This window comes from Erythrolamprus reginae, chromosome 2, assembly GCF_031021105.1.
Source record: "Erythrolamprus reginae isolate rEryReg1 chromosome 2, rEryReg1.hap1, whole genome shotgun sequence".
NCBI lineage: Eukaryota > Metazoa > Chordata > Lepidosauria > Squamata > Dipsadidae > Erythrolamprus > Erythrolamprus reginae.
Window position 1 is genome coordinate 8,885,546 of NC_091951.1, and position 23,440 is coordinate 8,908,985.

General features: G+C 48.5%; 1 protein-coding gene across 1 annotated transcript in view; it reads right to left on the reverse strand.

Moving 5' to 3' along the window:
- The window catches only part of LOC139159671 (zinc finger and SCAN domain-containing protein 31-like), a 35,518-nt gene extending 19,729 nt beyond the window's left edge, over positions 1-15,789 (reverse strand). Inside the window, 2 exon segments of the mRNA XM_070736993.1 lie at positions 1,117-1,614; positions 15,698-15,789. Of these exon segments, the coding sequence (XP_070593094.1) occupies positions 1,117-1,515 (399 nt within the window). The 5' untranslated portion in view covers positions 1,516-1,614; positions 15,698-15,789.
- Between the last annotated feature and the right edge of the window lie 7,651 nt (positions 15,790-23,440).

Below are 23,440 nucleotides of genomic sequence, written 5' to 3' on the forward strand. Positions count from 1 at the left end.
GGAGCTTGCAAGGGCCACACACAGCCCTCACAAGTTTTCACTTTTGCTACTAGAGCACTCAGGCTACCACAGGTGCCTCCGACACAAATGACAGGGAGCTGGCTACATACCCCTGCCCCCCTCCCAAAGTCAAACACAACCCTGATGTGGCCCACAATGAAACTGAGCGTGACACCCCTGTTTTAAATCTCTTTAACCACGTACTTAATGTTCATATTCTAGTTTGGCTATGTCTTGCAAAAAAGAAAAAAGGAAAAGAAAAATTATCTCTTTTGCAGGACAATTTTTAGCTTTTCTACTACCTGTCTCCACATCTTTTGGGATTTGCTTGTTTCCATTGAAACAAAATGTTAGTAAAATAAGTTTTGGGCCTGGTTTGTTTTGCCCATGTGACCACACTGTTTTGCAACAACAACAACAATAATAATGATTTATTTCTCAGATTCTATTTGGAACACTAACATCGCACTTCATTCAATAAATTGTGGTTAAGCAAACCCAGTTTAATAATGTGCAAATAGAGAATATTATTATTATTATTATTATTATTATTATTATTATTATTATTATTATTATTATTAATTAGATTTGTATGCCGCCCCTCTCCGCAGACTCGGAGCGGCTCACAGCAGTAATAAAACAATATACAGTAACAAAAAAGTCTAAAATAACAAATCTAATATTAAAAGTCTAAAAACCCATTATTTAAAAAGCATACACACAAACATGCATAAAACTACATAAGCAAGGGGAGATATCTCAGTTCCCCCATGCCTGACGGCAGAGGTGGGTTTTAAGAAGTTTATGAAAGGCAAGGAGGTTGGGGGCAGTCCTAATCTCCGGGGGACGGGGCCGCCACAGAGAAGGCTCTTCCCCTGGGTCCCGCCAGCTGACATTGTTTAGTCGACGGGACCTGGAGAAGGCCAACTCTGTGGGACCTAACCGGCCGCTGAATGCCCTTTAATAATGTGCAAATAGAGAATGTCCACTTGTCCAGTGCTCTGCTACACTGGAATTGACTATTTTTCTTGGGTACAATGCAGAAAAGGATAGCTTTTCCGATCGCTTTCCAAAATTAGGACAACAATTTAGGCCCATGACGACAAATACACTTACCTGCGCTCCCTCTATCTCGCTCAGAAGGAACCCTTCCGCCAAGGCGACAGCTTCCGAGCTGGTTTCCGGTCCGCACTCTCGAACCCAGATCCCCATCTCTGGCGGCAAGATTTTCAGGAACTGCTCCAGGATCACCAGATCTAAGATCTGAGCTTTCGTGTGCCTTTTGGGCTTCAGCCATTTGTGACAAAGGTCGTGAATCCGGCTCCAGACTTCCCGGGGACCTTCCGCTTCTTGGTAGCAAAACTCCCTGAACCGTTTGTGCTGATCCGACCAGCAAGTGTGCACCCCACGCAGGATATTCTGCACCTTCTTCCCCCAGAATTCCGCCCCGTTTCCAACATCCAGGACATCGAGACTTCTCCCAGCTTCAAGGCTAGTCAAATCTTGGTCTTCCATCTCTGAAGTCTGCCCCAAAGAGGTTCGAGGTTCACACTGCCTCTGGATGGCCACGTATCTTCTCGAGGGTCGGAGGGTTGAAACTCTTCAGCCTTAGCACTTGCAAGAAAAAATAAGAGATGTTTATTGTAGAAACATAGAAACATAGAAGTCTGACGGCAGAAAAAGACCTCATGGTCCATCTAGTCTGCCCTTATACTATTTTCTGTATTTCATCTTAGGATGGATCTATGTTTATCCCAGGCATGTTTAAATTCAGTTACTGTGGATTTATCTACCACGTCTGCTGGAAGTTTGTTCCAAAGATCTACTACTCTTTCAGTAAAATAATTGTCATTTTTTTTCCCTGTGAGCACATTGGCCTACGTTAAAAATGAAATTTTGTTGCCAGCACTCAAAAGAAAAAGTTTCTATCTGTCCATGCATACCCTATCGGTAACACAGATGCAATATACCTACCTGCCTAAAAACACACACACAAACACATACACACATATTAATCACTGTCCATTTTGAATACATAGCGGAAAGAGGAATCTTGAGATAATTTACAAGGTATTATATAATAATAATAATAATAATAATAATAATAATAATAATAATAATAAATTTATTAGATTTGTATGCTGCCCCTCTCCGAACACTGTGGACCAAAACTGTGACTGAATCTACAGGGGGTGGACAAAAAAAATGAAAACACGTGACTTTTAAGCATCATAATGTTTGAACATGTTCAAATCAATCAAAACTTGACATATTTTTTTATTTTATTTATTTATTTATTAGATTTGTATGCCGCCCCTCTCTGAAGACTCGGGGCGGCTCACAACAGTAATAAAAACAATATAGCAGCGGAACAAATCTAATATTAAAAAACATATAAAACCCTATCATTATTATTTTTTTCTTAAACCAAGCAGCACATTCATACCAAACATAAAACAAAGTACAGTGGTACCTCATGATACGAACCCCTCATCTTATGAACATTTCATGATACGAACCCGGGGTTCATGATTTGTTTGCCTTGTCTTAAGAACCATTTTCACCTTACGAACCCGAGCTGGGGTCGTGGGCTCTCCTACTGCGCATGCGCTCTACCTTGTGCTCTCTTACTGCAGCAGGGATTTCCCTGCCTTGTGACTGTCATTTCCGGAATTTCCTCCCTACCTCCCTCCTCTTCCTCCTCCTCCTCCTGTATAGCATTCGCCTTCCTCAGCCGCCATCGGCACCCAGCTCCTCCTTGTCTTCTCACTTCTTTACAAGTTGACAGTCGGGCGGCGGCGCAGAGGCTGGGGGCGGCGAGGGTGTGTGGAAGAGGTCCACGGGAGAACTGGGGGAAACCGCAACCACCACTCCGTGGAAGGGACCCGGCTAGGAAGCTCCCGAAGTTGGTCTTTGCGTCGTCCCAGGAAAGCAAGCAGCAGGCATGGGCTGGGGTCTTTCCCCTAAGGGCAAAGTTGGTGGTCGCGGGATGGTTTTGCTGCAGGCGGGTGTCTAGGCACCGCAGCTCCCCCCAGTTCTCCCGCGGACCTCTTCCACACACCCCGACTCTCCCAGCTTCTGATCTTTTCTTTCGGCTTTGGATGGATGGGAGGAGCTAAGCGGTCAGAGGAATTAATGTAAAACGCCGCTGGGCTGGCAACGTCTCCATGCTGCTTAGCTACTCCTGTCCAGCCCGAAGCCGAAAGAAACGCGTGGAGGCTGGTAAACAAAAAGGCAGAACTTTCGGCTTCTGGGTGGATGGGAGCGGCATTTTACATTGATTCCTCCGGCCGCTTAGATCCTCCCATGCCGGTGTCTGGAGGCTGTTGGGGCCTGGATGGGTGTCAACAGACTCAAACTCAACCCGGATAAGACGGAGTGGCTGTGGGTTTTGCCTCCCAAGGACAATTCCACTCTGTCCGTCCATTACCCTGGGGGTGGGAATTATTGACCCCCTCAGAGAGGGTCCGCAACTTGGGCGTCCTCCTTGATCCACAGCTCACATTAGAGAAACACCTTTCAGCTGTGGCGAGGGGGTGCGTTTGCCCAGGTTCGCCTGGTGCACCAGTTGTGGCCCTATCTGGACCGGGACTCATTGCTCACAGTCACTCATGCCCTTATCACCTCGAGGCTCGACTACTGTAATGCTCTCCACATGGGGCTACCTTTGAAAAGTGTTCGGAAACTTCAGATCGTGCAGAATGCAGCTGCGAGAGCAATCATGGGCTTCCCTAAGTGTGCCCATGTCACACCAACACTCCACAGTCTGCATTGGTTGCCGATCAGTTTCCGGTCACAATTCAAAGTGTTGGTTATCACTGTTGTGAGCCGACCCGAGTCTATGGAGAGGGGCGGCATACAAATCTAATTAATAATAATAATAATAATAATAATAATAATAATAATAATAATAATAACTTCTATGCTATGTCCTGGATAGGAGGAAGTTTAAATGGCATTTCAGATTAAATGGCATTTCTAAAACCAGATTAGTTTCTCCCTGGGGATTCATAAATATAAATCCAATCCAATCAATCAATCAATCAATTTGTAGGTTATGATGTTATAGCAGCAGAAAAATGATCATAAGTCACTTTTTTCAGTGGCATTGTAACGTTAGTCACTCAATGAACAGTTGTAAGCCAAGGATTACCTATAGCAGCAATGGCCAACCTTATTTTGCTCAGGTGCCCAAAAGGTGTGCATAATACTGCATACACAATCCCCCTGCACATGTGCACAGATCTCACTGAAGCCTCCGGGCTTCTACACTGGCTGCCGATCAGTTTCCGGTCACAATTCAAAGTGTTGGTTATGACCTATAAAGGCCTACATGGCATCGGATCAGAATATCTCGGAGACCACCTCCTGCCACATGAATCCCAGTGGCCAATTAGGTTCCACAGAGTTCGCCTTCTCTGGGTCACGTCGACCAAACAATGTTGGCTGGCGGGACCCAGGGAAAGAGCCTTCTCTGTGGCGGCCCCGGCCCTCTGGAATCAACTCCCTCCAGAGATTCGAACAGCCCCCACCCTCCTCATCTGCCGTAAAATACTGAAGATTTATTTATTTATTTTATTTATTATTTAGATTTGTATGCCGCCCCTCTCCGCGAACTCGGGGCGGCTCACAACAAGATCCACTTTTGTCACCAGGTCTGGGGATAATTAACACCTTTCCTCCTCTTTTTTATTATGTTTTCGGCCTTACTGTATGATAGATTAGGTTGAATGTGTATGATTGCATAGTTAGGGATTTTATTATGTTATTTTAATGCTTTCTTAAATTGATTTATATTTTTATTATTGGATATTTATTATTTGTAATGTATTGTATTACTGTTATGCTGTGAGCCGCCCCGAGTCTTCGGAGAGGGGCGGCATACAAATCTAATAAACATACAAACATACATACATACAGTATATGTTTTTCGCCCTCCCCAGACTTTAGGAAAGCCCCCAAAGCCTATGGATCGCAAAAAAAACCCCAGGCTCAACAGGCCTACTGGAAGTACAAACTTCCGGCTGGGCAGTTTTTTGTCCTCCCCAGGTTTCAGGAAGCCCGGGGAAGGCGAAAAACAGCCCAACAGGCCTACCAGAAGTTCATCTCTGGTAGCCTCCACTTCACCCGCCATAGAAACATAGAAACATAGAAGACTGACGGCAAAAAAAGACCTCATGGTCCATCTAGTCTGCCCTTATACTATTTCCTGTATTTTATCTTACAATGGATATATGTTTATCCCACGCATGTTTAAATTCAGTTACTGTGGATTTACCAACCACGTCTGCTGGAAGTTTGTTCCAAGCATCTCCTACTATTTCAGTGAAATAATATTTTCTTACGTTGCTTTTGATCTTTCCCCCAACTAACTTCAGATTGTGTCCCCTTGTTCTTGTGTTCACTTTCCTATTAAAAACACTTCCCTCCTGAACCTTATTTAACCCTTTAACATATTTAAATGTTTCGATCATGTCCCCACTTTTCCTTCTGTCCTCCAGACTATACAGATTGAGTTCATTAAGTCTTTCCTAATACGTTTTATGCTTAAGACCTTCCACCATTCTTGTAGCCCGTCTTTGGACCCGTTCAATTTTGTCAATATCGTTTTGTAGGTGAGGTCTCCATAACAGAACACAGTACAGTGATCCCTCAATTTTCGCGGTCTCGATCTTCGCGAAATGCTACACCACGGTTTTTCAAAAAATATTAATTAAAAAATACTCCACGGTTTTTTTGCTATACCACGGTTTTTCCCACCCGATGACGTCATACCAAGAGTCACTTCTCTGTCTCTTTCTTTCCTGTCATTCTCTTCCTCCCTCTCTCATCTCTTTCTTTCTTTCCTTCTCTCTCTTTATCTCTCCCCCTCTTGCTCTCGACCGGCGAGCGAGCGGCGGGTGGCCGGGCGAAGGGCAGGCAAGCGGCGGGCGGGCGAACGGACAAGCGGCGAGCGGGCGAACGGACGAGCGGCGAGCGGACGAGCGGCGAGCGGGCGAACGGCCGAGCGGGCGAACGGCCGAGCGGCGAGCAGGCGAACGGCTGAGCGGCGAGCGGGCGGGCGGGCGGCAGGCGGGCGGGCGGGCGGGCGAACGGACGAGATGTTTATTTTATTTATTTAGATACTGTAGATGTTTATCTAATATTAGTTGCACTTTCGTCGCTCCCCATCTCCACCATCTGCGCATGCGCGGCCATGGAAAAAAGGGCACGCATGCGCAGATGGTGTTTTTACTTCCGCACCACTATACCGCGCGATTATCGCGAGAGGTCTTGGAACGTAACCCTCGCGATAATCGAGGGATCACTGTATTCCAAATGTGGTCTCACCAGCACTCTATATAAGGGGACCCTCTGGAACGCTGAAAAATCAGCTGGGCAGCATGCACAAGCTCACTGGAGCTGACATAGAGTAACCCCTCACATGCCCTTAGATATGGCTCTGCGTGCCACCTGTGACACATGTGCCATGGGTTCACCATCATATATAGCTGGCCAAGTCAGGTCTCCCTTCCTTGTCTTTTTAACACATCCTATCCTTCTGAAGTTGATAAAAATGAGGAGCCAGATTGTTGAGGGCAAGATGTTGACTCTGTAAACTGCTTAGAGGTTGCTGTAAAGCACAATGAAGCGGTCGATAAGTCTAAGTGCTATTGCTAATGGTTTATTTATTTATTTGGACTTTGTTTGGATTTATATGCTGCCTAACTCCCGAAGGACTCTATCGTTGTACTCTGTACTTTTATTATCACGACTTGTCACTTGTTGCTTGTATGTACACTGAATGTTTATGCAGTGGGGACAAATTCCTTGTGTGTCCAATTACGCTTGGCATATTATAGTATGGGATAATAAATATAATATACTGTAATATAGTAATATTCATGCTACCTGTTCTGGTTTCTGGTAGAACTTTATCTATTACAAATAACTCTTACTAAATGCAGTATTTCATAAACCAAGAAACTCATTTTTATTACATTTTTATTTCTCTTCCCTTCCCTATTAGAAACATAGAAGACTGACGGCAGAAAAAGACCTCATGGTCCATCTAGTCTGCCCTTATACTATTTTCTGTATTTTATCTTGGGATGGATCTATGTTTATCCCAGGCATGTTTAAATTCAGTTACTGTGGATTTACCAACCACGTCTGCTGGAAGTTTGTTCCAAGGACCTACTACTCTTTCAGTAAAATAATATTTTCTCACGTTGCTTTTGATCTTCCCCCCAACTAACTTCAGATTGTGTCCCCTTGTTCTTGTGTTCACTTTCCTATTAAAAACACTTCCCTCCTGGACCTTATTTAACCCTTTAACATATTTAAATGTTTCGATCATGTCCCCCCTTTTCCTTCTGTCCTCCAGACTATACATATTGAGTTCATTAAGTCTTTCCTGATACGTTTTATGCTTAAAACCTTCCACCATTCTTGTAGCCCGTCTTTGGACCCCTTCAATTTTGTCAATATCTCTTTGTAGGTGAGGTCTTCAGAACTGAACACAGTACAGTGGTCCCTCGATCATCGCGAGGGTTCCGTTCCAGGACCCCAAGCGATGATCGATTTTTCGCGAAGTAGCGGTGCGGAAGTAAAAACACCATCTGCGCATGCGCAGATGGTGTTTTTACTTCCACCGCAGCCCGCCCTTCGCCCGCCCACCCCGTTGCTCGCGCCTGGGGTTTCCCCGCCCGCCCGCCGCCCGCCCGCCCGCCCACGCTGTTGCTGGGGCCGCTTCCCAGCTGGGGAGCGGAGCTGGGGTGTCCCCAAGCGCGCGCGCGTTGCTGGGGCCGCTTCCCAGCTGGGGAGCGGAGCTGGGGAGCGGCCCCACAAACGCGCGCGCGCTTGGGGAAACCCCAGCTCCGCTCCCCAGCTGGGGAGCGGCCCCAGCAACGCGCGCGCGCTTGGGGAAACCCCAGCTCCGCTCCCCAGCTGGGGAGCGGCCCCAGCAACGCGCGCACGCGCTTGGGGAAACCCCAGCTCCGCTCCCCAGCTGGGGAGCGGCCCCAGCAACGCCGCGCGCGCGCTTGGGGAAACCCCAGCTCCGCTCCCCAGCTGGGGAGCGGAGCTGGGGTGTCCCCGCGCGTGCCGCCCGCCCACCCACGCCGTTGCTCGCGCCGCCGCTGGGGTCTTACCGGGGCAAGAGGGGGAAGACCCAGGGAAGCCGCCCAGCTTCCCAGCTGGGGAACTCCACCATCTACGCATGCCTGGCCATAGAAAAAAGGCACGCATGCGCAGATGGTGGAGTTTACTTCCGGGTTGAAAACTCGCGAAATAGCCCTTTCGCGATGCTCGAGGACGCGAAACTCGAGCGTTCACTGTATTCCAAATGTGGTCTCAGCAGCACTCTATATAGCAGGATCATAATCTCCCTCTTCCTGCTTGTTATACCTCTAGCTATGCAGCCAAGGATCCTACTTGCTTTCCCTACTGCCTGACTGCACTGTTCACCCATTTTGAGACTGTCAGAAATCACTACCCCTAAATCCTTCTCTTCTGAAGTTTTTGCTAACACAGAACTACCAATGCAATACTCAGATTGAGGATTCCTTTTCCCCAAGTGCATTATTTTACATTTGGAAACATTAAACTGCACTTTCCATTGCTTTGACCATTTATCTAGTAAAGCTAAATCATTTACCATATTACAGACGCCTCCAGGAATATCAACCCTATTGCACACTTTAGAGTCATCGGCAAATAGGCAAACCTTCCCTACCAAACCTTCCCCCATGTCACTCACAAACATATTAAAAAGAATAGGACCCAGAACAGACCCTTGTGGCACACCGCTTGTAACCTGTCTCTGCTCAGAATTCACTATAGTTCATTTTGCCACATTCCTCTTCCTCCCCCTTATCTTTCTTAATTGCATCCCTCATACATTCCACCCAGTCTTCTCCGTTTAACAAGATTTATTTACTCAGAACATGATTCACGAACAGCAGAAATGACCGTAAAATAGCACAGAATGCATTTGCTTACTTGGAAGCCCAAGGGGAAAAAACCTTTCATTTTAGCCCTACAACATTGAAACTCCACCCTTTTTCCCCACTGACCCCCTGAACTACCAAGTACATCACTACAGTATTTAACCCATTCCTCCCCTTAATATCTTCTTCCAAACATGTGTTCCTTATGTTTTTGGACCCTTCTGAATTTAGGATTGACCCATCAAACATCAGATTCTTCCTTGCTGGATTCTGGACTCATAGCAACATCCTGTGGCTGGCCTCCCACCTGTTCTACTACCTGTAACCCCGGGCCCACCACTAATTCATAAACACTATCTGCATCAGAGTCCTCAATTTCTTCAACATCCTACAACTGACCAGGAATATGTACAACACTATCTAGTTTGGAAACTGATAGATGCCACCAACTATTGAAGAATAATTGGAGAAAGCCTGTGTCAAGGACATGCTTCCCTAGGTATGCCCATGCTACACTAACACTCCGTAGTCTGCATTGGTTGCCGATCAGTTTCTGGTCACAATTTAAAGTGTTGGTTATGACCTATAAAGCCCTCCATGGCATTGGACCAGAATATCTCTAGGACCGCCTTCTGCTGCACGAATCCCAGCGACCAGTTAGGTCTCACAGAGTTGGCCTTCTCCGGGTCCCGTCGACTAAACAATGTCGTCTGGCGGGACCCAGGGGAAAAGCCTTCTCTGTGGCGGCCCCGACCCTCTGGAACCAGCTCCCACCCCCGGAGATTAGGATTGCCCCCACCCTCCTTGCCTTTCATAAACTCCTTAAAACTCACCTCTGCCGTCAGGCATGGGGGAATTGAGACATCTTCCCCCAGGCCTATATAATTTATGTATGGTATGTTTGTGTGTATGTCTTGTAATAATTAATCTAATAATTAAAAGTCACTAAAAACCCCTTATTAAAAAACAAAACACACACACAAACATACCATGCATAAACTGTATAAGCTCAGGGGAGACGTATCAATTCCCCCAGGCCTGACGGCAGAGGTGGGTTTTAAGGAGTTTACGAAAGGCAAGGAGGGTAAGGGCAGTTCTAATCTCCGGGGGGAGCTTGTTCCAGAGGGTCGGGGCCGCCACAGAGAAGGCTCTTCCCCTGGGTCCTGCCAAACAACATTGTTTAGTCGACGGGACCCGGAGAAGGCCAACTCTGGGACCTAATCGGTTGCTGGGATTCGTGCGGGAGAAGGCAGTCCCGGAGATATTGAGACATTGTTTTTATTATTAGAAACATAGAAGACTGACGGCAGAAAAAGACCTCATGGTCCATCTAGTCTGCCCTTATACTATTTTCTGTATTTTATCTGAGGGTGGATATATGTTTATCCCTGGCACGTTTAAATTCAGTTACTGTGGATTTATCAACCACTTCTGCTGGAAGTTTGTTCCAAGGATCTATTACTCTTTCAGTAAAATAATATTTCCTCATGTTGCTTTTGATCTTTCCCCCAACTAACTTCAGATTGTGCACCCTTGTTCTTGTGTTCACTTTCCTATTAAAAACACTCCCCTCCTGAACCTTATTTAACCCTTTAACATATTTAAATGTTTCGATCATGTCCCCCCTTTTCCTTCTGTCCTCCAGACTATACAGATTGCGTTCATTATTATTGCAGTGTGCGGCCCCGAGTCTACAGAGAGGGGCGACATACAAATCCAATAAATAAAATACAAATCTAATTAATAAAAATAATAAAAATAAAAATAAAAATAAAAATAATAATAATAATAATAATAATAATAATAATAATAATAATAATAATATGCACCCTGGGGATAAAAGGAGCATCCTCTCTTGGGCTCCAACCCTCCTGGTCCTTTTCTACCTTCAACTTCCACTCACAATTCCAGACAAATTAAAACACAACATTTATTCCCCACCAAATTCCGCCTGCATTTTTTGCATTTGTTTTCTTCCCAAGGTTTGTTTTTTTTTTCACCTTAGGCCAGTGTTTCCCAACCTTGGCAACTTGGAGATACCTGGACTTCAAGTCCCAGAATTCCCCTGCCAGAATTTGCTGGCTTGGGAATTCTGGGAGTTGAAGTCCAAATGCCACTGCCTGAGGCCATCTTCCTCCAAGAAGGGGAACCAGAAAAGGAAACCCTTGGAGGTGGGGAGATAGACAAGCAGGAAGGATCCTCCACAACCCATCCAGCTCCAGCCCAGTTTTTTCTTGGCCCAGGCTTGGGTTGCTTTTGTTCCCCCTTCCCCCTGAGTGCTCCTCAACAAAAGGATTTAAAAACACACACACAGATTTTTGCATTGCATAAAAACCTCCCTGTAGATCCCAACCCTCCTAAATCCGGCGACCACCTTCTATCCTCATAAGAAAGGGGATCACTTTGGGGAAGGGCGGCGGGACCTTCTTTGGAAAGGTCCACTGATCCTAGAAGTGGATTATTATTATTATTATTATTATTATTATTATTATTATTATTATTATTATTATTATTAGATTTGTATGCCGCCCCTCTCTGTAGACTCGGGGCGGCTCACAACAATAAGACAATATATATATATATTTATATATTTTATTTATTTACTTATTTATTTATAAGATTTGTATGCCGCCCCTCTCTGTAGACTCGGGGCGGCTCACAACAATAATAAGACAATATATATATATACCGTATTTATTTATTTATCTATCTATCTATCTATCTATCTATCTATCTATCTATCTATCTATCTATCTATCATTTATTTATTTATAAGATTTGTATGCCACCCCTCTCTGTAGACTCGGGGCGGCTCACAACAATAAGACAATATATATATATATTTATTTACTTATTTTATTTATTTATTAGATTTGTATGCCGCCACTCTCTGTAGACTCGGGGCGGCTAACAACAATAATAAAACAGCATATGATAAATCCAATACTTACTGTGTTTCCCCGATAGTAAGGCCATGTCTTACTTTCTTTTTACCCCCAAAAGCCCCACTATGTCTTACTTTCGGGGTATGTCTTACATTACCATCCCCGGAAGCGAGCCAGTTTATGCCCTGGAAACCAGCTACTCTTCCAGCCAAGGCACCTTTTGAGCGGCGTTGCAAAAAAAAAAAAACACATCTTACATCTCCCCTTCCCCCAACCCCGGCCTCTTTCACACAACCCGACCTCTTTCTTTCTCCTTCTCTGGCAGATCGAGCGCGCGAAGTGGCACCTCTCACCTTCCGCCGCTGCTGGCCGCCCGCCCTCTTTCGCCCAGCGCCGCTTGAAAGGACCCCTCCCCTTGGCTTCTGCGATATGCCGGAGAGCCGGAGAAGGGGGCGTCCGGACCCCCCCACCCCCAGCAGAAGCCAAGGGAGGGGGGTCCTTTCAAGCGGCGCTGGGCGAAAGAGGGCGGGCGGCCAGCAGCAGAAGGCGAGAGGTGCCCCCTTCTCCGGCTCTCCGGCATATCGAAGAGGCACCTCTCACCTTCCGCCGCTGCTGGCCGCCCTCTTTCGCCCAGCGTCGCTTCGGAAGCCGCCGAACGCCATCAGGGGGGTGCTTGGCGAGCGGCACTTGGCGAACGGAGAGGCGGTCGCCAAGCGCCCCCCTGACGGCATTCGGCGGCTTCCGAAGCGACGCTGGGTGAAAGAGGGCGGCCAGCAGCGGCGGAAGGTGAGAGGTGCCTCTTCGCGCGCTCGATCTGCCGGAGAGCCGGAGAAGGAGGCACCTCTCGCCTTCTGCTGCTGGCCGCCCGCCCTTTCGCCCAACGTCGCTTGAAAGGACCCCCCCCCCTTGGCTTCTGAGATATGCCGGAGAGCCGGAGAAGGGGGCGTCGGGACCCCCCCACCCTCAGCAGAAGCCAGGGGGGGGGGTCCTTTCAAGCGGCGCTGGGCGAAAGAGGGCGGGCGGCCAGCAGCAGAAGGCGAGAGGTGCCCCCTTCTCCGGCTCTCCGGCATATCGAAGAGGCACCTCTCACCTTCCGCCGCTGCTGGCCGCCCTCTTTCGCCCAGCGTCGCTTCGGAAGCCGCCGAACGCCGTCAGGGGGGCGCTTGGCGAGCGGCACTTGGCGAACGGAGAGGCGGTCGCCAAGCGCCCCCCTGACGGCGTTCGGTGGCTTCCGAAGCGACGCTGGGTGAAAGAGGGCGGCCAGCAGCGGCGGAAGGTGAGAGGTGCCTCTTCGCGCGCTCGATCTGCCGGAGAGCCGGAGAAGGAGGCACCTCTCGCCTTCTGCTGCTGGCTGCCCGCCCTCTTTCGCCCAACGCCGCTTGAAAGGAACCCCCCCTTGGCTTCTGCTGGGGGTGGGGGGGGTCCGGACGCCCCCTTCTCCGGCTCTCCGGCATATCGTACCGTGTTTCCCCGAAAGTAAGACATATGTCTTACTTTCGGGGTATGACTTATATTAGCCGACCCCCCTGAAACCCCTCATATGTCTTACAATCGGGGGGGTCTTACTATCGGGGAAACACGGTAAAATAATTAATACAGTATTATATATACAGTGATCCCTCGAGTTTCGCGATCTCGATGTTCGCTAAACGCTATATCGCGAGTTTTCAACCCGGAAGTAAACTCCACCATCTGCGCATGCGTGCCCTTCCACGCATGCGTAGATGGTGGAGTTTCCCCGCCGGGCAGAGGCTTCCCTGGGTCTTCCCCCTCTTGCCCCGGTAAGGCGCGAGCAACGGCGTGGGCGGGTGGGCGGCACACGCGCGGGGAAACCCCAGGGCCGCTTCTCAGCTGAGAAGCGGCCCCAGCAACAGCGCGGGGGGTGGGCAGCACGCGCGCGCGCGGAGGAAACCCCAGGGCCGCTTCTCAGCTGAGAAGCGGCCCCAGCAACAGCGCGGGGGGCGGGCAGCACGCGCGCGCGGGGAGGAAACCCCAGGGCCGCTTCTCAGCTGAGAAGCGGCCCCAGCAACAGCGCGGGGGGCGGGCAGCACGCGCGCGCGCGGGGGAAACCCCAGGGCCGCTTCTCAGCTGAGAAGCGGCCCCAGCAACAGCGCGGGGGGCGGGCAGCACGCGCGCGCGCGGAGGAAACCCCAGGGCCGCTTCTCAGCTGAGAAGCGGCCCCAGCAACAGCGCGGGGGGCGGGCAGCAGCGCGCGCGCGCGGGGGAAACCCCAGGGCCGCTTCTCAGCTGAGAAGCGGCCCCAGCAACAGCGCGGGGGGGCGGGCGGCACGCGCGCGGACAAGCAGCAGCAGCGAGGCGGCGGGGAAACCCAATCTTCGGCTCCTCGCTGCTGCTGTGGAAATAAAAACACCATCTGCGCATGCGCAGATGGTGTTTTTACTTCCGCACCGCTACTTCGCGACAAATCGATCATCGCGAGGGGTCCTGGAACGGAACCCTCGCGATGATCGAGGGATCACTGTATATATTAATATAATACATATATATAACAAATCTAATAATTAAAAGTCACTAAAACCCCTTATTAAAAAGCAAAACATACACACAAACATACCATGCATAAACTGTATAGGCCCGGGGGGAGATGTCTCAGTTCCCCCATGCCTGGCGGCAGAGGTGGGTTTTGAGGAGTTTACAAAAGGCAAGGAGGATGGGGGCAGTTCTAATCTTCGGGGGGAGCTGGTTCCAAAGGGTTGGGGCCGCCACAGAGAAGGCTCTTCCCCTGGGTCCCGCCAGAGACATTGTTTAGTCGACGGGACCCGGGGAAGGCCAACTTTGTGGGACCTCACTGGTCGCTGGGATTCGTGCAGCATGGCACGGACCAGAATATCTCCGGGAACGCCTTCTGCCGCACGAATCCCAGCGACCAGTTAGGTCCCACAGAGTTGGCCTTCTTTGGGTCCCGTCGACTAAACAATGTTGTTTAGCGGGACCCAGGGGAAGACCCTTCTCTGTGGCGGCCCCGACCCCCTGGAACCAGCTCCCCCCAGAGATCAGAATTGCTCCCACCCTCCTTGCCTTTTGTAAGCTCCTTAAGACCCACCTTTGTCGCCAGACATAGGGGAACTGAGACATCTCCCCCCGGGCCTATACAGTTTATGCATGACATGTTTGTGTGCATCTTTTGCTTTTTAATAAGGGGTTTTTAGTGACTTTTAATTATTACATATTCCCTTCCCCCAAGGCCTATACAATTTATGCATGGTATGCTTGTGTGTATGTTTGGTTTTTTAAATTATTTTAAATATTTTAAATATTAGATATGTTATATGTTGTTTCATTGTGGAGAGGGATGGCATACAAATCCAATAAATAAATAGTTAGCCGCCCCAAGTCTACGGAGAGGGGCGGCATACAAATCTAATAAATAAATAAATAAATAAAATAAATGTGGATGTTCCTGTTGTTTTTAAAAGGGGGGGGAATCCTAAGCTCCCCCCCCCGATCTTTCTCTTTCCCTCGCCTCCCTCCTTTCCAAGGGGCGGAAAACCCAGACATCTAGGAGCTACTTATACTCCCTGCTGGCTACAATTGGCCTACGTGGGGTGGGGGGGTGTTTGAGAAATGGGGGAGGGAAAAATCGAAAGTGGTGAGACCCTCGCAGGGGAAAGTGTGGAAAGGGGGGGGGCTAGGCGCGCTGCAAAAGACGGGAAGGGGACGAAAAGGCAGGCGGTGGAGGAGCAAGGGAGACAGCCATGCGGGAAGCTGCGGCAAGCCCCTCCGGGGACAATGGGAGTTGTAGTGCAAGCATCGGGAGGTGGGGGCTGGACACAAGAGGGGGGGCGCGATCGCTGCACCCCGTTTTGTTTGTTTTTTAATCCTGCAAGGCGAAAAAGAGCTGAGCGCTGCAAAGGGACTTACCGGAGCCACGGGCGAGCAGAGAGGATCAAGGGAAGGGGGTGGATGAGCAGCCAGCGACACTTCCCTTTGTGCTTCGCTCCCAGCCTTCCTTCTCAGAGAGGAGGAGGAGGAGCCAATCCGGGAGGCGGGGCGACAAGAGAGAAGGCAAGGCTACCTTTTGGAGGGCTGAGCGGGCGGGTTTGTGCAAGGAGGGAAGCAACTCGAGGTTGCACACTTCGGACGGCCGCCAGGGGGCAGGCGCCCAAAGCCAAGCTCTGGAAGGCAGGAAGAGCTGGCTTGCAATTGCATCTTCGCATGGGGTTCCCAGCCCCGAAAGCAAGAATGAAATAGGACGCTTGACTGGCCCCTGGTGACCGCCCGCTATTTATTTACTGTATTTTATTTATTTTATTTGTCAAACAATAATAGGATGGTAATTTGTACAAACAAATATTTATTTATTTATTTATTTATTTATTTATGCATGCATGTATTATTTATGTATGTATGTATGTATGTATGTATGTATTCATTCATTCATTCATTCATTCATTCATTCATTCATTCATTTATTTATTGGATTTGTATGCCGCCCCTCTCCGGAGACTCGGGGCGGCTACCAGCAATAATAAGACAGTGTACAATAATAATCCAATACTAAAAATGATTAAAAACCCATTAATATAAAAACCAAACATACATACAGACATCCCATGCATAAAATTGTAAAGGCCTAGGGGGAAAGAGTATCTCAATTCCCCCATGCTTGGTGGCAGAGGTGGGTTTTAAGTAGCTTACGAAAGGCAAGGAGGGTGGGGGCAATTCTAATTTCTGGGGGGAGCTGGTTCCAGAGGGCCGGGGCTGCCACAGAGAAGGCTCTTCCCCTGGGTCCCGCCAAGCGGCATTGTTTAGTTGACGGGATCCGGAGAAGACCCACTCTGTGGGACCTAACTGGTCGCTGGGATTCGTGCAGCGAATTAGATAGGTAATGATAAAAATTAATGATAGAAGACACTAGAACATTAGGACAAGGATGGCACGAAGGTGTGCTTATGCACACCCCTTACTGACCTCTTAGAAAAGGGGAGAGGTCAATTGTAGACAATCTAAGGTTAAAGGTTTTGGGGTTGGGAGTAGAAACCACAGAGTCAGGTAGAGCGTTCCAGGCGTTGATTACTCTGTTGCTGAAGTCGTATGTTTTGCAGTCTAGTTTGGAGCGGTTGACATTTAGTTTAAATCTATTACGTGCTCATGTGTTGTTGCAGTTGAAGGCGAAAAATTTGCTGACGGGTAGGATATTTTGGTATATGATTTTATGAACAATAGTTAAGTCAGAACGGAGACGTCAGAGTTGTAAGTTGTCTAATCGGAGAATTTCGAGTCTGGTGGAGTAAGGTATTTTGTTGTGAGGAGTGAAGGACTCTTCTTGTGAAATATTTCTGGTCTCTCTTGGTTTTTACTTATGTCAATTATGCAATGTGGGTTCCATACAGTTGAGTTGTATTCTAGGATAGGCCTGACAAATGTTTTGTAAGCTCTTGTTAGTAGATCAATATTACCAGAGAAGAAGCTGCGAAGGATTAGGTCAGTGATGGCGAACCTATGACACGCGTGTCAGCACTGACACGCGTAGCCATTTTTGGTGACACGCGGCTGCTCCCGAATCTCCCCTCTACTCTGCTGCTGAGAGTCTGGCAGTGGCAAGGAAGAAAGCCAGGGGGCGGGGAGGAAAGCACCCTATGGCAGAGCAGCAGCAGTTCCTCTCCCTGAAGGCAAGAAAGAAATTGGCCAATTGCAGGCCCGCTTTCCTCCCCGCCCCCTGGCTTTCCTCCTCCTTCTCCTCCTCCAGACGCTAAGCTGCAGACCGTATTGGTCCCTTCAGTGCCGCTTTTTTTGCTTCTTCGCCGCCCCGCGAGAAGCCTGGAAACCCTGCATGAGCGGCTGGAGGGGACCGTAAGCAAGCCATCAGGACCCCCGCACACTAACTTGCTGACGGCCATGCTGTCCCAGATCGTGGGGAGGGGAGCTCTTCTCCCGCCAAGTGACGGCGAGGCCCTCCCAATGCTTGCCCGCCCAGGCCCCGCACTTGGAGCCGGGGCGACGGGCCTAGCCTCAGCTTACTTGGCCCCAGCGCGGCCGAAGCGTGGGGCGGAGTAGGCGGCGGCTGCTTCAGGCCCGCCCCCGAGCTGAGCTTCCTTTGGCTTCCTTCGAGGCAAAACTGCAAAGCTCACCTGCTGCCTCGAAGGAAGCCAAAGGAAACTCAGCTCAATGAGGATCGGCTGTTGGTCTCTTCAAGCTGCTGCCGCCCACTGCAGAGATCCCTTCGCCCAAACAGAGGCGGCGGCGGCGGCGGGTTCAAGGGACCAACAGCCGGTCCTTTTTGGGGCTGCGTTGTTGCAGCGTCTGAGGCCGCCGCCTCCGCCTCCAGGCGAAGGGATCTCCGCAGTGGGCGACAGCGGCAGGTTTAAGGGACCAACAGCCGGTCCTTTTCTGGGCTGCGTTGTTGCAGCCTCCAAGGCCACCCACCGAGGAGATCCCTTCGCCTGGAGGCGGAGGCAGCAGCGGCCTCAGACGCTGCAACAACGCAGCCTCGAAAAGGACCGGCTGTTGGTCCCTTGAACCCCCCGCCACCGCCTCTGTTTAGCCCCCCCCCCCCGCCCAGGAAAGAGTTGCAGCAGGAAAGCAGCGCATTTGAAAAGCGCGCTGCTTTCCCGTAAAGCCGGCTTTCCTGGCTGGCACAGGGCTTTCCCGGGCAGCTGGCTTGAACCTTGTGCCGGTTAGCAAAGCCGTCTGCCCGCCGGAGACGTGGAGAGAAAGAAGGGAAAAAGAGGGAGGGAAAGAGGAGAGGAAAGAAGGAGGGAAGGGAGAGAAAAGTGAACGAGAAGGAGAGAGAAAGGGAGGAAGAGGGGAAGGAAGGAAGAGATAAAGGAGAAGAGGAAGAGGAAAAATGAGAGGAGGAGGAAGAGGAGGAAAAGGAGAGGAAGAGGAGGAGGAAAAGGAGAGGAGGAGAAAGCGGAAGAGGAGAAGGAGAAGGAAGAGCAGGAGAAGGAGAACCAGAAGGAAATGGAGGAGATGAAGAGGAGGAGAAAAAGGAGAGGAGGAGGAAGAGGAGGAAAAGGAGAGGAAGAGGAGGAGAAAAAGGAGAGGAGGAAGAGGGGGGAAAGGAGATGAAGAGGAGGAGAAAAAGGAGAGGAGGAGGAGGAGAAAAAGGAGGAGAAAGAAAAGCAGGAGAGGAAGAGTAGGAGAAAAAGGAGAGGAGGAGGAAAAGGAGAGGAAGAGGAGGAGCAAAAGGAGTGGAGGAGGATGAGAAGGAGGAGGAGAAAGAAAAGGAGAAGAGGAAGAGGAAAAATGAGAGGAGGAAGAGGGGGAAAAGGAGAGAAGGAGGAGGAGAAAGAAAAGCAGGAGAGGAAGAGTAGGAGAAAAAGGAGAGGAGGAGGAAGAGTAGGAGAAAAAGGAGAGGAGGAGGAAGAGGAGGAGAAAAAGGAGAGGAAGAAGAGAAGGAGGAGGAGAAAGAAAAGGAGAAGAGGAAGAGGAAAAATGAGAGGAGGAAGAGGAGGAAAAGGAGAGGAAGAGGAGGAGGAAAAGGAGAGGAGGAAGAGAAGGAGGAGGAGAAAGAAAAGCAGGAGAGGAAGAGTAGAAGAGTAGGAGAGAGGGAGAGGGAGGGGAAGAGGGGAAGGAAGGAAAAGAGAGAAAGAGAAAAAAGTGGAAGGAAGAGAGAAGGAAAGAAAGGAAGAGAGAGAGTGAGAGAGAGAGAGCAAGAAAGAAAGAGTGAGTGATGAGAGAGGAAGGAAGAGAGTGAGAGAGAGTGAGAGTGGTTTTTTTCTCAAGGTGACACACCACCTGAGTTATGCTCGGGTTTTTGGCAAATTTTGACACACCAAGCTCAAAAGGTTGCCCATCACTGGATTAGGTTAACAACTCTTAAAGCCTTTTTGGCAATGTTGTTGCAGTGGGCTCTAGGACTTAGGTCATTGGATATGAGTACTCCAAAGTCTTTAACAGAGTGAGGGTCATCAATAAGTTCAATTCTTCCAAGTTTATATTTAGTATTCGGATTCTTTTTTTCAATGTGTAAGGTGGAGCATTTAGTGGTTGAGATTTGAAGTTGTCAGGGTTTTGACCATTTGGCTACATAGTTGAGGTCTTTTTGAAGGGTAGCAGTGTTGTCTCTGGTATTGAGTAGTTTGACTTCGTTGGCAAAGAGAATGCCATTGCTAGTGATGTGATCACAAAGATCATTTATGTATAATATGAAAAATATTGCTTCCTTCTGAATGGTCCTCGGGATTATGTATCCCTCAAACAGCAAGCGATGCTTTCAGATGGTGGTGCTGGAGAAGACTTTTGACAGACCCTTGGACTTTAGGGAGTTCAGATCGGTCAATCCTACAGATGTCCTCCAAGAAGGACAGAGAAGAGCAACTAGGAGGATTGGAGACCTGAAAACCTAGGAAGAACATCCCAAAGGTGCAATTCCTGCAACCGGTCTTCATAGTCTAGAGATTCTTAGATATCCAGATCATGGTTGTCCCAATGGTGCTTTTTCAGGAGGCAACTGGACTCTCTTGTTTTTCGAAGACATTTTGCTTCTTGTCCAAGAAGCTTCTTCAGCTCTGACAGACTAGTGGGCAACGGAAGGATTTAGATTCCTTGCAGACAGCTGATGAAATTGCAGAGTCCAAGAACCAGGAGCACCACTCATGTAACCCTGAGGGCATAGCTAAACCTCTAAGTGTTTCAAGAACCCTCTGAAAGGTATGGAAGCAATAGAGAGGCCCTATTTGGACAGGGAGTCATTGCTCACAGTCGCTCATGCCCTCATCACCTCGAGGCTCGATTACTGCAACGCTCTCTACATGGGGCTACCTTTGAAAAGTGCTTGGAAACTTCAGATCGTGCAGAACGCAGCCGCGAGAGCCATCGTGGGGCTTCCTAGATTCGCCCACGTTTCTGCAACACTCCGCGGCCTGCACTGGCTGCCGATCGGTTTCCGGTCACAATTCAAAGTGTTGGTAATGACCTTTAAAGCCCTACATGGCATTGGGCCAGAATACATCCGGAACCGCCTTCTACCACACGAATCCCAACGGCCGATAAGGTCCCACAGAGTTGGCCTTCTCCGGATCCCGTCGACCAAACAATGTCGTTTGGCGGGCACCAGGGGAAGAGCCTTCTCTGTGGCGGCCCCGGCCCTCTGGAATCAACTCCCCCCAGAGATTAGAATGGCCCCCACCTTCCTTGTCTTTCGCAAATTACTCAAGACCCACCTTTGTCGCCAGGCATGGGGGAGTTAGGATATTCCTTCCCCTAGGCCATTACAAGTTATGTATGGTATGTTTGTGTGTATGTTTGGTTTTTATAATAAGGGTTTTTAGTTGTTTTATTAAATTGGATTGTTACATGTTGTTTTTTATCATTGTTGTTAGCCGCCCCGAGTCTGCGGACAGGGGCGGCATACAAATCCAATTAAAATAATAATAATAATAATAATAATAATAATAATAATAATAATAATAATAAAAACAACAACAGAGTTTTAAGGGACCTTGGAGGTCTTCTAGTCCAACCCCCTGCTTGGGCAGGAAACCCTACATTATTTCAGACAAATGGTTATCCAACATCTTCTAAAAACTTCCAGTGTTGTAGCATTCACAACTTCTCGAGGCAAGCTGTTCCACTGATTAATTTTTCTACATTTCCCCTTAGTTCTAAGTTGCTTCTCTTCTTGTTTAGTTTCTGCCCATTGCTTCTTGTTCTATCCTCAGGTGGTTTGGGATTAGTTTGGTTAGCCTGACTCCCTCTTCTTTGTGGCAATCCCTGAGATATTGGAACACTACTATCATGTCCCCCCAGCCCTTCTTTTCATTAAACTAGGCATACCCAGTTCCTGAAACCATTCTTCATGTTTTAGCCTGCAGTCCCCTAGAGCAGTGATTTTCAACCTTTTTGAGCCGTGTTGTGGTTAGCTCTGGCCCAGCTCCTGCCTCAAGGACTGTGGATGTGGGGGAGACATCCACATGCTGCAGGCCTGTTTTGCCCTCGGTTGGAATCTGCTGATGAAGGCTCCTCTGACCAAGAAGACATGAGTGACAGGGAGGAGAGTGGGGCAGACAGCTCAGGAGATCAATTATCTAGCTCCTCCTTGGATCCAGAACAAGAGTTAATGATACAGCCATGCATGCGGAGAGCAATGCATAGGCAGCAACAACTGAGAGATTATTATCAAAGAAAATGAGGCCACCTGTGGTTGGGTGGGGCTGTGGTAATTAGTGAGGCTGCTATAAAGAGCAGCCTGTGGGTTTGGCCATTGTGGAGGATTATCTGATCGTTGTGTTTCGTGACTGCTTTACTGACTTTGACCTTTTGTGTGCTGATTTCCCCCCGCTTTGAAACTAAACCAGAGCAAAGTGTGTGTCACTTTGTGAAAGAAGGACTGTGAATTGCCTCACAGCTGCAAGATAAGTATCACAGAACTGATAAGGGACTTGTACCAATTACCAGTTTGTTTGGAGACGAGTGCTCTTTGCTATACCAAAAGAGGGCTTGGTTTAAGTGAATTTTCATTATAAAGAACATTGTTTTGAATTTTCAAATGTGTGTGTGTCTGAAATTTGTACCTGTGAATTTTTGGGAGGAGTCTACCAGAGAGCCTGACAGAACAAGCCACGGCACATTTTTTACATTTACAAAATCCTGGGGCGCACCACTAACCAAAATGACACAAAATGACATTTTAACACAGTACATATTATACATATAGTTAATAATACACAGTGTTCCCTCGATTTTCGCGGATTTGAACTTCACGAAGTCTATACCACGGTTTTTAAAAAAATATTAATAAAAAAATACTTTGCAGGGTTTTTTTTCCCTATACCATGGTTTTTCTCGCCCGATGACATCATATGTCATCGCCAAACTTTCGCCTGCTTTTAATAAATACTTTTTTAAATAAACTTTAATAAATAAACATGGTGAGTAATAATCTAAATGGTTGCTAATGGAATGGGAAATTGTAATTTAGGGGTTTAAAGTGTTAAGGGAAGGCTTGTGATACTGTTCATAGCCAAAAATAGTGTACTTCGCGGAAATTCGACTTTCGCGGGCGATCTCGGAACAGATCCCCCACGAAAATCGAGGGAACACTGTAGTTCCTAAATGTATTTATACTCAGCGTGAAACCTGAGCCTGTTTTGATTGAACACAAAAGGGCAGGAATGGTAGAAAGGCACATACGAAAGCTCTTCCTCAACAATTCTCAGTCTCTCTGTTTTTAGCTTTTATCGCAGTCAAGCTTGAGAAGCTCAACTCACATAGATATGAGGTTGAAAACGGGAGCAATTTTTGTTGGCCAGAATGGGGACCTCCTTGACGACAGATAACCAAAAACTGTCCAAAGGAAGATCAGCAAACTTTAGCTTTAAACCACAATTAGAAATTGGGACCACGGGGAGGAGTAGCAGCTTCAATTACTCTCCACAGCCGCACGAGTTCACAGCAGCCCGAGCGGGGACCTTCCTGGGTGCAGATGAGAGGCGGCCTGCTATTGGTTCATTGCTAGTGGTCGGGATGAATCCTAGGTGATTGGTCAGTGAGCATTCCCTGTTCCTCTACTCTTCTTGTCGCTGATAGCTGGAGGGATTGTGCAGAGCCGGGGTGGCGCAGCAGGTAGAGTGCTGTACTGCAGGCCACTGAAGCTGACTGTAGATCTGCAGGTCAGCAGTTCAAATCTCATTACCGGCTCAAGGTTGACTCAGCCTTCCA